General features: G+C 38.4%; 2 protein-coding genes across 4 annotated transcripts; both read left to right on the top strand.

Annotated features, from left to right (window-relative positions):
- The first annotated feature begins 45 nt into the window (after nucleotides 1–45).
- bscl2l (BSCL2 lipid droplet biogenesis associated, seipin, like) lies at nucleotides 46–8,055 on the top strand. Of its 2 annotated transcripts, none has more exons than XM_079892987.1 (8): nucleotides 46–664; nucleotides 3,946–4,024; nucleotides 4,530–4,673; nucleotides 5,425–5,559; nucleotides 5,813–5,910; nucleotides 5,996–6,125; nucleotides 6,795–6,876; nucleotides 7,165–8,055. In XM_079892987.1, the coding sequence occupies exons 1-8, from the start codon at nucleotides 417–419 to the stop codon at nucleotides 7,443–7,445; spliced, it is 1,197 nt and encodes a 398-aa protein (XP_079749113.1). In that variant the 5' UTR covers nucleotides 46–416; the 3' UTR covers nucleotides 7,446–8,055. The 2 variants fall into 2 exon arrangements, with proteins under 2 accessions (XP_079749113.1, XP_079749112.1); XM_079892986.1 differs by having other exon boundaries at nucleotides 271–664; nucleotides 3,943–4,024.
- A 327-nt stretch (nucleotides 8,056–8,382) lies between these two features.
- On the top strand, nucleotides 8,383–14,078 carry LOC307171736 (uncharacterized protein). Of its 2 annotated transcripts, XM_079893530.1 has the most exons (8): nucleotides 8,383–8,519; nucleotides 8,720–9,599; nucleotides 10,063–10,147; nucleotides 10,278–10,491; nucleotides 12,062–12,266; nucleotides 12,356–12,457; nucleotides 12,823–12,894; nucleotides 13,317–14,078. In XM_079893530.1, the coding sequence occupies exons 1-8, from the start codon at nucleotides 8,500–8,502 to the stop codon at nucleotides 13,548–13,550; spliced, it is 1,812 nt and encodes a 603-aa protein (XP_079749656.1). In that variant the 5' UTR covers nucleotides 8,383–8,499; the 3' UTR covers nucleotides 13,551–14,078. The 2 variants fall into 2 exon arrangements, with proteins under 2 accessions (XP_079749656.1, XP_079749655.1); XM_079893529.1 differs by having other exon boundaries at nucleotides 8,483–9,599.
- Nucleotides 14,079–14,188: the final 110 nt, after the last annotated feature.

Below are 14,188 nucleotides of genomic sequence, written 5' to 3'. Positions count from 1 at the left end.
GGTCATGAGTCCCAGCGACGTCCCACTGGACTCCAGCTGTTCTTCGGACTGTTCGTTTTATTTCCAGGAACCGTGGTGTCACAGTCCATTACAGCAGAAACATTTATTAAAAAGAGCTTGTTCATTGATTCAAAATATTTTAAGTGAATCCAAGTCAGACGTCAGAGCTTCAAGGTCAGAGGAAAAGAACTCGAACATGAGAACATGGGGTGGTGGTGAGAAATGGGCAGCTTTTTTTCTGAGTAATGAGGGAGGTTCTGGTGTGTTATTTCGTGGATAGTAAAACATTAAGCAGCGAAAACAGAGAAAAGACAGCTGAAACCGAAAGGGAAGAGGAAGTTGTTGGGAAAGACATTTTTGAGATAGCAGCGCAACAACACTGGAAGAAATAAATCTCAGTAAACAAGCACCCCAGTATGGAGGAGTTCAGTTCAGAGGATTCTGGTGTTCAAGATGTGGGACCTCAAATCAACGGGCTGGTGGTCCGGATCCTGGAGACGATGTCAGTGCTGCTGGTGCGGGTCAGACAGAAGGTTCTGGAAATAGCTGTTCTGATCTGTGTGATTCTGCTGTTGTTCTGGGTGGCTTTATTCCTCTACGGCAGTTTCTATTATTCATTTATGCCCACAGCCAATTTCATCACACCTGTCCACTTCTCCTACAGGTGAGATGTTTACAGTTAGATACACTACCTTAAATAATTTTTTCGTCTTGTTTTTCAGACAAGTATAAATGCAATAATTTTTTTTAAAGCATAAACCCTATTAAATTATGATACACTCTTATAAATGAAGGTTCCAAAGGTTTTTTTTTACAGCAATGCCATAGAAGAACCATTTTTGGTTTCCCAAAGAACCTGAACAGTTCTTTAAACTACTTTTTTCTTAGTGTGAAGAACGTAATCTAAAGACACTTTTTCCACTAGAGAACCTTTTGTACAATTGAAAGGTTCCATGGATGTTAAATGTTCTTCATGGAACCATTAATGCCAATTGAAGAACCTTTATTTTTGAGAGTGTAGATATCTTCTTAAAAGAAAACTTTTTTTCTTGCACAAAAAAATAAAATAAAAATTGTGTGTGTGTGTTTTGGGGTTGAATTGTATTATGTTTATAAAACATAACACAATTCAATAGAAAGATGGTTGAGAGGTTCCTCAAAAGTATCATATTTGATAATGTACATTTTAACAGGATTTTTTTTACAGGATTAAGTAAACTACAGTGAGGAAAATAAGTATTTGAACACCCTGCTATTTTGCAAGTTCTCCCACTTGGAAATCATGGAGGGGTCTGAAATTGTCATCGTAGGTGCATGTCCACTGTGAGAGACATAATCTAAAAAAAAAAATATCACAATATATGATTTTTAAACTATTTATTTGTATGATACAGCTGCAAATAAGTATTTGAACACCTGTCTATCAGCTAGAATTCTGACCCTCAAAGACCTGTTAGTCTGCCTTTAAAATGTCCACCTCCACTCCATTTATTATCCTAAATTAGATGCACCTGTTTGAGGTCGTTAGCTGCATAAAGACACCTGTCCACCCCATACAATCAGTAAAAATCCAACTACTAACATGACCAAGACCAAAGAGCTGTCCAAAGACACTAGAGACAAAATTGTACACCTCCACAAGGCTGGAAAGGGCTACGGGGAAATTGCCAAGCAGCTTGGTGAAAAAAGGTCCACTGTTGGAGCAATCATTAGAAAATGGAAGAAGCTAAACATGACTGTCAATCTCCCTCGGACTGGGGCTCCATGCAAGATCTCACCTCGTGGGGTCTCAATGATCCTAAGAAAGGTGAGAAATCAGCCCAGAACTACACGGGAGGAGCTGGTCAATGACCTGAAAAGAGCTGGGACCACCGTTTCCAAGGTTACTGTTGGTAATACACTAAGACGTCATGGTTTGAAATCATGCATGGCACGGAAGGTTCCCCTGCTTAAACCAGCACATGTCAAGGCCCGTCTTAAGTTTGCCAATGACCATTTGGATGAGAGACCATGGGAGAAAGTCATGTGGTCAGATGAGACCAAAATAGAACTTTTTTGGTCATAATTCCACTAAACGTGTTTGGAGGAAGAAGAATGATGAGTACCATCCCAAGAACACCATCCCTACTGTGAAGCATGGGGGTGGTAGCATCATGCTTTGGGGGTGTTTTTCTGCACATGGGACAGGGCGACTGCACTGTATTAAGGAGAGGATGACCGGGGCCATGTATTGCGAGATTTTGGGGAACAACCTCCTTCCCTCAGTTAGAGCATTGAAGATGGGTCGAGGCTGGGTCTTCCAACATGACAATGACCCGAAGCACACAGCCAGGATAACCAAGGAGTGGCTCTGTAAGAAGCATATCAAGGTTCTGGCGTGGCCTAGCCAGTCTCCAGACCTTAACCCAATAGAGAATCTTTGGAGGGAGCTCAAACTCCGTGTTTCTCAGCGACAGCCCAGAAACCTGACTGATCTAGAGAAGATCTGTGTGGAGGAGTGGGCCAAAATCCCTCCTGCAGTGTGTGCAAACCTGGTGAAAAACTACAGGAAACGTTTGACCTCTGTAATTGCAAACAAAGGCTACTGTACCAAATATTAACATTGATTTTCTCAGGTGTTCAAATACTTATTTGCAGCTGTATCATACAAATAAATTGTTAAAAAATCATACATTGTGATTTCTGGATTTTTTTTTTTTAGATTATGTCTCTCACAGTGGACATGCACCTACGATGGCAATTTCAGACCCCTCCATGATTTCCAAGTGGGAGAACTTGCAAAATAGCAGGGTGTTCAAATACTTATTTTCCTCACTGTATGTACAACTTGAAATATTTCTCACGGACCAAGGTATAAAAGTTATTCTTATGTTTACTTTATTAAAATTAGTAAAGATTCTACAGCAAAAAAAAAAAAAAATGAATCGCGAGCTGAAGGGGAACGTTTTTAAAATGACACTAAAAGGCCTTTTACTTGCTAAAAAAGTATAAACTATCAATCAGATGACAGAAGGCATGTAGTAGATTGCGTACTTTTTTCAGTTACATTTTTCATTAAAGTTTTGACATGTTGATAATTTAAAGGCCTTAGAAATTTAGTCCAGTCATTTTAAGCCAAAATGGGGGTCAACCTTGAACAAATTGCAACAGAAGCAAACTCAACTGATTTTGTATCCTCAATATGTCCTGAGTAAGGAAAAAAAAGCCCCGAAGAATCCCATTAGAAACAGTCCCACGGACCCAGCCCCAAACCCAATCTCTTAAAAATTAATAAAGACTGGTTTCTAAAGTACTTCTTCCTGCCTCTATGTATTAATGTTCATGGGTAGCCTAAATGGGTTCCATTCAGACCTTAACATTAAGTATTTTACTGTTATATGTCAATAAGATTCAACAAGACATTTTCTCCTGGCGAGACCCAATGTTTAGATCTGTTGTGGTATTTATGCAAGTAGCACATAAGTAATTAGATTATGCACCGTTTGTCCATGTTAACAAACAATTTCAAAAAACTTCCAATACATTTTTTGCTTGTCTTGATGTAAGTAATCAACTCAGTAATTTTCATGGTGATATCTAAAGGTTAAAAATTTTACCCTATTCACGTAAGAAAAACGTATGAATAGGCTATATTTGGGTCTTTTTCGAAACTTTCCCCTAATGGGATTCTTTGGGGCTTTTTTTCCCCTTACTCAGGACATATTGAGGATACAAAATCCGGTGAGTTTGCTTCTGTTGCAATTTGTTCAACCTTTTTTCATAAAATGACTGGACTAATTTGCCTACTTAGAAAGTAGGCTTTCTAAGGTAAACTTGATACTTAAATATTGGGATATTAAATATTAAATGTCACAGAATCAGCCTACATTCATCAGAGGGTTGACTGTAGTAGTTTTTTTTATGTCTATCATGTTTGTTCATGTAAAATGTGTTTTTGATCAGCAGGACTGATTGTCCATCTCATCACCCCATGTGTTCTTTCCCTGTGGCTAATGTCTCTTTACTGAAAAATGGAAAGCATCAGGTGACCATCCTTGATATAATCCTTGTTTAAGTTTTTTATTTGAACTTTTTAATATCCTTTCAAACTAATGAAATAGGCCTATACTATTCTTTATTATGTGAAACTGTGCAAAGTATTTCAAACACCAGCATGCTGCATTGTCGTCACATGACCTCTTTGCATGTTTATCTCAGTGGTGTTTAGTTATGTTAAAAATAAATACATATTTTATTTTAGCATCTTAATCCAATTTTGTGCAAAAATGACTTTTTTGGTTTTTGATCAAATCATTAAGAAATAAATATTCTCAAATTCATGGCAGACATCACTTTTGGTTTATTCAGTCACAGTGCTCTACAGTGGGCTCAGTTTGTTTACGGCACATATCGTGCAGTTATCGGAAGATTCCATGCATGCAGAATATTTGCATACTGTGCACAGTGGACATATTTCCCATATAGTTTGAGTGGTATAATATTTCATATACATCCATGCTGTTTTTTGCTTTTCTCTTTCCTGCCTACAGGTAATGACGCACGACCAGTCCTATCAGATCGTACTAGAACTGGAAATGCCAGAGTCTCCAGCCAATCAGGAGCTGGGAATGTTCCTAGTGAAAATCTCTCCTTATTCTAAAGCTGGTCAGATTGTTGACACATCAACACGTTCTGTAAGTGCACAAACTAGGAGGCAGTGAAACACATGAAAATGTATTTTTATGATAAAAGTTGTCAAACAAATAAATTGACTCCGTCCGGACCATTGAATTATTTGAAAATAATGCACACACGTGGTGTTAATGCGGCCACAACGTGAAGCGGGTGTGCATTATTTTCTAATAATTCAACAGACCTTAGTCAATTATTCAGTTTATACTATGATTATCACACCTCAAGACATTGTTCATATGTTATATTTCAAGACATTTGTCAGGTTTTTGTCCTTAAAATGCTCTTGTTTGTTTGACTAATTTCTTATACATCTTATCCCATGCCTCCGTTGCTAATTCCAAAACATTTTTGAGCTAGTAACGGAGACATGAGCCATTGATAGCAGACTACTGCAGTTATTAGAGAGAGAGAGATTAAACGTATAGTTCACCCAAAAAAATAAATTCTGCCATCTTTTACTCACCCTCAAGTTGTTCCAAACCTGTATGAATTTCTTTCTTCTGCTGAACACAAAAGAAGATATTTTGAAGAATGTCGGTAACAGTTGATAGACAACATTGACTTCCATAGTATGGAAAAAAAATACTATGGAAGTCAATGGGGCCCATTAACTGTTTTGCAACAGTAACTGTTGCAAAATATAGGTTCTCCAAGACGAGCTTCATGAGCTTTCTGACCCCATTTTTGGAAGATCCTGTTTCACAATGCTCCAGCTGTGGTTTCATCTTTCTTTCTCTCTCTCTCTCTCAGGCGATGCTCCATTATCGCTCCTCTCTTCTTCAGGCTCTGGGCACAGTGGTCTTCTCCCCCATGCTGTTAACAGGAGCGTCTGAGCAGAAGCAGTCAATCATAGTGGAACTGTACTCTGAATTCAAAGATAATTCTGTGAGTGATGATTCTGAAAACCCTAGCAACTGCATAGCAACTTACTAAAACAACCCAGAACACCCTAGCAACGCACTGGCAACCACCCACAACACATTGTGCCGTAGATTTTAGTATATACACAAGAACTTCACATTTTCTTCACAAAGTAAAAAAAAAAAAAAAATTATATTAAGAGTGGAAATAAATCTACAGTATACGAGCTGTGGAACAAACCCAGTACTCAGTACAGTTGTCTCTTTTCTCTGTTCAGTACAAACCCATTGTTGGAGCTTTCATTGAGATCCCTTCCCAGAATGTTCAGATCTACAGAGCGCATCTCTACATCTTCGCTCACTTTACAGGCATCAGGTTTGTGTATTCCTGTATATTTACTTAGTTGCTTTAATAAAATCCTAACATTCTTCATCCAGGCGTGTCTCTCTGATCTTCACAGGTACCTGCTATATCACTTCCCCCTGACAACAGCACTGATCGGAGTGATGAGTAACTTTACTTTCCTCAGTTTTATCACCGTTCTCAGTTTCCTGCAGTTTAATCTGGGTAGTCGCAGGATATCTGGAAAGGTTCGCTGCTCTAAAATATCTATCTATCAATCTATACATCCATCCATCCATCCATCCATCCATCCAATCTACCCAGGCTGTCTATCTATCTTATCATCCAGGCTATCCATCCATCCATCCATCCAAGCTATCTATCCAGGCTATCCATCCATCCATCCATGCTTGCTTTCTATCTTATCTATCCATCCATTCAAGCTTTCCATCCATTCATCCAAGCTATCATTCATTCGTACATCCATCCAAGCTATCCATTCATTCGTCCATCCATCCATTCATCCACCCATCCATCCATCCATCCATCCATCCATCCATCCATTCATCCACCCATCCATCCATTCATCCACCCATCCATCCAAGCTATCCATTCATTCGTCCGTCCATCCATCCATTCATCCACCCATCCATCCAAGCTATCCATTCATTCGTACGTCCGTCCATCCATCCATCCAAGCTATCCATTCATTTGTCCATCCATCCATTCATCCACCCATCCAAGCCATCCATTCATTCGTCCATCCATCCATTCATCCACCCATCCAAGCTATCCATTCATTCGTCCATTCATCCACCCATGCTCTCTATTGTATCTATCTATCCATCCATCCTTCCAATCTATTTATCCAGGCTATCCATCCATCCATTTTTCACACCATGTTTTCTTTGCTTCAGACTGATATGCAACAAGAGGAAATTAATGATCAAGATGACCTGGATGATCAGTTTGAACCCCAGGATGAAAGAAATGCACCAGGTGAAGCTCATGTACTGTTTCAAACCAATTGCAACTGCTGTAATAAAAAAGGGTAAAATCCTAAAATTTAAAAATGTATTTTATACTTGAAATAATATACATAAAGTCATTTAAATGGATAGTTCATCTATAGATTAAAATAACTCTAGAGTGAAATGAAAATAAATGAGATCAATGCACATTCAAATAAAGAAAGCATCTAAATATGAAAGGCTAGCAGGTAAATGTGGTTCATTCATGCCATTTCTAACCTTTCTTGACTGTGCGTGGATCTAATTCTGTGAACAGCCTCTACAACAGACTTGTTGGATTCCCCCATTTTTATGGAAAATGTTGACACAATGGAGTGCAATTCTGTGGAGTTGGAAGAATCCATTCCAGACATGGGGGTGGAGGAGAGTGAAGACTCCAGGGAACTTGCTGAAGATGAACCCATCTGTGAGGCTGGGGATGGAGAAATGATTTTGAGGCACAGGCATTTATCACAGGGCATGATACAAACTTCTCAAGCATTAACAGACACCATAGATAAAAATTACGATCGTGTTGGCGTCTGTACAAGCTTCTAGAGAAGGAATGGAGCCATCTTCTAAATGAGGGTAAAGGTTATGAAAAGCAAAGGCCACCAAGTTGACTTCATTTGGTAACAATTTCCTCGTTTAAAATATATGAACTTTATGCTAGCCAGAAATAATCGCTTGTATGCCTGTCATTATTTCAAAAGTAATCAAGACAAGCACAATTATATTACCCCCATTTATTATTTCTCAAGTATTGACATAACCTATATCCAAACTAACCGTTCCAGAAGTATCCTTTGTTGTGGAATATAATATAATAACAACAACACCACCACCTACAGCACTGAAAACAGTGAGACTGTGTCAATAAATAGCCCAGGGGGGAAGAATGGCGTCTGGTTGTGGCGTATGTCTGGAAAATGACATTATTAATTTGCATTCATTTACATGCATTTCTCTTGGAAACACAAAGACAACCAGAGGAATATCTACTGGTTGTGACAGCAGAAAGTGCTGAGGATATGACTTTACTGAAGGTTATTTGTGGAAATGTGACATTTATAATTATGACTTTTAATGTAAAAAAAAATTACATTTTAATGTGAAAAAAATACTTCAAATTTAATGTAAAAATAAAATAAAATGTTGAAGTATTTGTACATCATGGTATACTGTCTTTAATTTACACTGATTTTACATATAAAAATAACATACTGTATTATAATAGAGAATTTAATGAGAATTACAAAACAACTCAAAATGACAATTTGGAGCAAGATGTACAAAATAAGTAATAGAATCTGAAGTTTATGGTTTCAATTCAATTCCCAGGAAATGTGCATTCTGATAAAACAAGAAAGCATCTGCCAAATGGAAATGCATCCATGACACGGTTGCAAGAGTCAGTCACTGCTCAACACTAAAAAGTGTGGGTCAGCCCTCGGCACAACCTCCAAAAGAGCTCATTGTCAGAAAGGTTGTGGAAAACCGTGATGTCACATTATGCAAATCACTGCTGGAAAACTCTGACAGCAAGACTTTGAACTGGCATTTAGTCTTTGATGCTGAACTGCTGGGTGATTCAACTTAACACACAGGAGTGATGAAAGATTGGCAAATCGGGTACGTGGGAGTTGGTGCCTTTTTTCCCCTACAAGTCATTGTTTTGAACTTTGTGCCACTTAGCATATGTGGGCTATTTCCTGGGCAGATAAAGCTTGGTCTAGTATTGATAAGATGAATATTGTATCTGTCTATTCATCTGTCTTCTTTAGGTATTCTATTATGATTTCTCAAATAATGATTTTGTTTATCCCCCCCAGATTCTCTTTCTCTAGAGTTCAAAATAACAAAACACGAGTTTCGTCCGTTTCTGATGAGAATTTCCATCTTAGCGGCTTCATGAAAGACTTGGATTCGACGCCAGAAAGAATGAGCACATTGTCAGAAAAGAAAAGCAATGGAAGGGATGGCGAGAGCATGAGAGATGCCGTAGAAGACAAGATGTTTGATTTCTCACCATCCTTGAACAATCAAAGTCAATATAACAAGAACACAGTCTTCAGAGCCAGACCTAAACTGGCTGTCGCTCACGCCGTCCTTTCTTCCAAGCTAGAAGAGCCAACTGGAACTCAGATAAATGCATATGAGGAAACGGAGGACGCGAAACCAGAACCTCTGGAATACGTATGTGTGGATCTCCCACCAAAACCTGCAGGAAAAATGACCAAGGACGAAGACGTGGAAGAGCAGAGAGTGAAAGAGAGGGTGATGGCTAGTGAAAATCCAGTTGAAGAGGGTTCAAACGTGGCACTGAATGCAGCAACTAGGAAAAGCCTGTGGAGAGGCGAGATGGTTCTGAAGGAAAGGGTGCGGGAAAGGCTGGGAGGAGGTCTGGAGAGTATCGATGAGAGTAACGAGGGAGAATTCAACAACAAACGAGTGCACAGGAAGAAGAGTTGGGGCTTAAAACACAGAAGCGCACAAACATTTGGGTCGTCACGGGATGGAGATCATTATATGCAGGGAAGCATGAAGAGAGATGGCGAGGAAGAATTAGTTCCCCACTCGGTTCTCTCTCGGGTTCTCCTTCACTCCTCTGCTTCATCGTCCTCCTCTTCATTCAACAACTCCTCAGCAGAAAGTGATGAAGTCTTCAGCGAGAGTGAGGACACGGCCGCCAGGAGGCAGACGATGAAGAAGGTGAGTGGAATTCTGGGAAAGCTTAGAAAGCACAAAACAGTTTATCTTGATTCTGCAGAATCTCTCAGGATCAGTTAAACTGGTGTCAGGTTCAGTCTGAACTGTGGACCAACTGAAAAGGACTCTATTTTTTGGGTGCACTGAAATGTGATAGACAATTTGCATGTACCATAACACAGCGTATTTGAATAAGTTATTTGCATAGTGGTGTAGACAGAAAGTAGCAGGTTACTGTCACATTTGCAATATTCCCAAAACAAATTCTTTAAATGTCATACTAAAACACGCAATATACTCCATAATGCATGAAGTAGCAAGTAACATCTTTGGGTTTGAACTGTTTCACCAATAGTAGGGTATAACAATAAACCCTTCAGCATGCCATTTTATGAACAATGTTAGAAAATGAAACACAGAAAATTGTTTTTAAGGTACTGTCACTAAATGACCCCGTTTTTCCCAGTGTCGATCTTGGAGAACATTTTTGACCATGATGCAGTGGTCCAAACGTACACAAAGCTCATGGATCCAGCTAGCGGGTCACCAAGGTACGTCGTTCAGGCTTTTCTAAAGGACACAGCATTTTGACCCTCACCATACCTTCACCATTTTCTATCAAAAAACATCATTTTAAATAAAATGGGTTTAGACAAAATGTGTTTTGTGTGGTTTCTCTAGGTAATGTAAGGCTGAGTGAGGGTGGGGAGGTGCTGAAGAGGTTTTGCAAGGTGGAAGATGTCTGTCTGCAGGCCCTCATGTCTGATGCACTCTGTCAGTTCGTGCCTCATTATTTTGGGCACATCAGTCAGGACGGAGAGAGATACATCCGTCTAGAGGACCTGCTTAGTGGGCTCAAACATCCTGTCATCATGGACTGCAAAATGGGTGTCCGGTAGGAAGGGAACTAACATTAATTTGTCTTGTTACCTTAAGCCACAATGTACAGCTGAGTACCTCAAAGTGACAATACTTTAAAATAATGTTATTTTTGGGTATGTTTTATAAAATACTGATACATTTGCCTGCAAGACTGAAAATCAATGTTGCACAAAAGTTCTGATTAGTGATGCACTGACATTTCAGCAACTAAAACTATTCAGCAACTGGATCAGCAAAAAAATGTACAATACTGTGCAAAAGTCTTAGACACGTTAGTATTTTCACCCCCAAAAAATGGTTAAGACAGTATGTGTCAGTAGGAAATATATAATTTCCAAACATTAATTTTGCCATTAATTGTAATAATCCAGTGAGATTTTTGTATGCACAAGGAATCTGACAACAGCCAGTAAATGCCCCACGCAGAGATCTGATCTCACCATCATCGAGTTTATCTGTGATTACATGAAGAAACAGAAAAACTGAGACAGACTAAATCCAGAAGAACTGTGGCAACGTCTCTAAGATGCTTGAAGAAACCTTCCTGCAAAGATACAGTACTATGAAAAGTTATAGGCACTTGCTATAACTGTAAAAATGCTGTAAAGTGAGGATGCTTCCAAAAATAATGTCATAAATTGATTTTATTTATCAATTAACTTCTATTAACTAAATCAAATCAATATTTGGTGTGAGCACCCTTTGCATTTAAAACAGCTTTTGTCCTGATACACTTGCTCATAGTTTTTCAGGTATCTTTGCAGGAAGGTTTATTCAAATGTTTTGGAGACGTTGCCACAGTTCTTCTAGAATTAGTCTGTCTCAGTTTTTCAGTTTCTTCATGTAATCACAGATAAACTCGGCGATGGTGAGATCAGATCTCAGTGAGGATCATAGCGGCTGTTGTCAGATTCCTTGTGCATACAAAAATCTCACTGGATTATTACAATTAATGGCAAAATTAATGTTTGGAAATGTAAACTGATTTCCTACTGACACACTACAGCAAAAGACATAACATTTTGGGGGGAGGGGTTTAAAATACTAACGTGCCTAAGACTTTTGCACAGTACTGTATATCTTTTCAGTTATGGCTGAAATAGAGCGAAACTGTGACATTTAATTAGCACTTCTCTGATGATTTGCTTTGACCATGTACACTTAACGTAGACAAGCTACAACAGGTAAACATGTCAGAAGTGTGGACAGGCTTCATTTGGACCAAAAAGGATGCCAAAGTAGCAATATGTAAAAACATTTAGGCTGAGATATCGAGAGGCGTCTTGTTAAAGAACTGTACTACGACTGGTTTAATGTATTACCTGAGAACACGACACCCTGAACAGAATACCAACTTTAGTTACCCAATTACCCAAATGTAACTTTATAATCGGTTTTGATTTTCAGCTATTTGAAAACATCCATTTTGGTAAAAATTTATTTTGTGAATCACTAGTTTTTAATATAACCCATGAGTCCAAAATACCATTTTAGTTTGCTACTCTACTCTTCATTGACCTTATAATCACACTATAGTTTAACAATAATACAGTACCATCTAGAATCTTTGGCATTACTTGCAGGACATACCAAGAGGATGAGATCATTAAGGCCAGGACCAACGCCAGCGTACGCTCTGATATGTATCAAAAGATGGTGAAAGTGGATCCAGAAGCTCCCACTGCAGAAGAACATGCACAGAAAGGAGTAACAAAGCTGCGTTACCTGCAGTGGAGGGATGACAGCAGTTCCACCTCATCTCTGGGCTTCCGCATAGAAGGCATAGTGGTATGAAACATGAGGCTAAAAGAGTTACAAGAGAGACAATGTATGGTCATTTATTTAAATATTTGACTGTTTTTCACTGTTTTTTTTAGATTGGGAATGGTAAAGTGTTACGAGACTTTTACAAAACACACACAGAAGCTCAAGTGACAGAAACCCTGCTATCCTTCACCAGGAGCCAGGTTCACATTCTAGTGAGTGGACATAAAAACTCACACATTCACTTGCTTCATTTCTGAAACAACTTTCTTTTCTGGCTGACATCAGCAAGCCCTCTTATTTTACCAATAAATTAAACACTTATTGGTTCCTAATAGGTAAAAACTAATCCCACCTTACATTTTATGTTCACATATCTTGTTTCACTCTGAATACTTCAATTTCAAATTGGGTTGTGAACGGGGATTCATGTTGAATTTAAGCACAGTTTTAGTATGTTTTTGTCCCATATAACTTTTTCTATTATTCTACACCAAATATGCCTACTTGACAATATAATTGAAATATATATATATATATATATATATATATTCTTCATTTGTCACTTTGTGTATCTCAGGAGGCCTATGAATCCAGATTAAATGCACTGAGCGAAGCACTAAAGGAGTCAACCTTTTTCTACAAACACGAGGTTATTGCAAAACGTTAAACTTGTCTCGGTTTTCTTATACACTACATTATAGAGCTGTTCACTTTGAAGCTTTAAAAACCAGAAGAGAATTGGCATTTCAAGCCATTGAGTTTCTTGTTGGTTTTAAAATGGCAAATTTCGATTCATGAGTAAAATAAGACCTACCGACGCTTTGTTCTACAACATAAATTGGACACAATTATACCTCAAGCATGAAATTTAAATCTGCATTTAAAAAAAGAAAATAGTTGTCCAAATAAAATGGCCAAATATTTGGCAAAGGATGTGGGTTTTATTTGTTTGACGGATCACAGCCTACGAATGACCTCACAACTGAACAGCTCTATTTTTCATCTCAAAACACAATTTATGGTAATTTTGTTTCCTCTCTGCCTCTGAATAAACATCTCAACTTCTCACAGATCATAGGCAGCTCTTTACTTTTCGTCCACGACTGCAGCGGCAAAGCAAACATATGGATGATAGATTTTGGAAAGACCATCCCAACCCCAGAGGATGTCCAGCTGAAGCATGATGTTCCATGGGTGGAGGGGAACAGGGAGGACGGGTACCTTATCGGATTGACCTCCCTCACCTCTCTGCTGAAGGAAGCCATCAAGCAAGCAGGGGAGCAAAGCCAAGAGGAACCACTTTGATAGTGACCTCACATAAACTCCAGTAAATGACACCAAAAAGACAAATGATTTCACCTTGGATACAACAATACACAATCAAACTGTTTTTAGGACATGCCAGGTCTATAAAGCTTTAAACAGTTAAAGGGATCGTTCACCCAAAAATGAAAATTCTGTCAACATTTACTCACTCTTAAGTTATTCAAAACCTGTTTGAGGTTTGATGATATTTTGAAGAATGTCGGTAACCAGACAGTTGACGGCAGCCACTGACTTCCATAGTAGGAAAAAAAAAATAGTATGCAATGGGGACCAGAAACTATTTGATTACCAACATTCTTCAAAATATCAGAAGAAAGAAACTCATACAAGGTTGGAACAACCTGAGGGTGAGTAAATGATAACAGAATTTTCATTTTTGGGTGAACTATCCCTTTAATAGTATTAATGAAGCACTTCTGTTGCTATGGTCGTTGCAAAAGTTCTTGTGTAAAGCATCTTACTGTTTTTATTTTATTTTATATTTGTCTATTAAATGTTTATACTATAGTTGGTTCTACTTGTGCATTCCTTCGGTTTGATCCACAGCTAATGGCTGTTTTATAAAATATCATCACTCTATTGCTCATACGTCACATGGTGGTGGAAAAAATATGGGA

The sequence above is a fragment of the Squalius cephalus genome, assembly GCF_949319135.1.
Source record: "Squalius cephalus genome assembly, chromosome: 14".
NCBI lineage: Eukaryota > Metazoa > Chordata > Actinopteri > Cypriniformes > Leuciscidae > Squalius > Squalius cephalus.
Note: the sequence above shows the minus strand (reverse complement) of the source record. Positions and strands in the feature narration are given on the sequence as shown.

Bases quoted from the DNA above. Each gene is read 5' to 3' on its own strand.
- LOC307171736 (XM_079893529.1), top strand. From the start codon at position 8,586: ATGTGGGCTATTTCCTGGGCAGATAAAGCTTGGTCTAGTATTGATAAG. The intron at 10,148-10,277 runs GTACGTCGTTCA...TGGTTTCTCTAG, and splicing joins CCAGCTAGCGGGTCACCAAG to GTAATGTAAGGCTGAGTGAG. The intron at 12,458-12,822 runs GTGAGTGGACAT...TGTGTATCTCAG, and splicing joins GGAGCCAGGTTCACATTCTA to GAGGCCTATGAATCCAGATT.
- bscl2l (XM_079892986.1), top strand. From the start codon at position 417: ATGGAGGAGTTCAGTTCAGAGGATTCTGGTGTTCAAGATGTGGGACCT. The intron at 665-3,942 runs GTGAGATGTTTA...GTTTTTGATCAG, and splicing joins CCTGTCCACTTCTCCTACAG to CAGGACTGATTGTCCATCTC. The intron at 4,674-5,424 runs GTAAGTGCACAA...TCTCTCTCTCAG, and splicing joins TTGACACATCAACACGTTCT to GCGATGCTCCATTATCGCTC.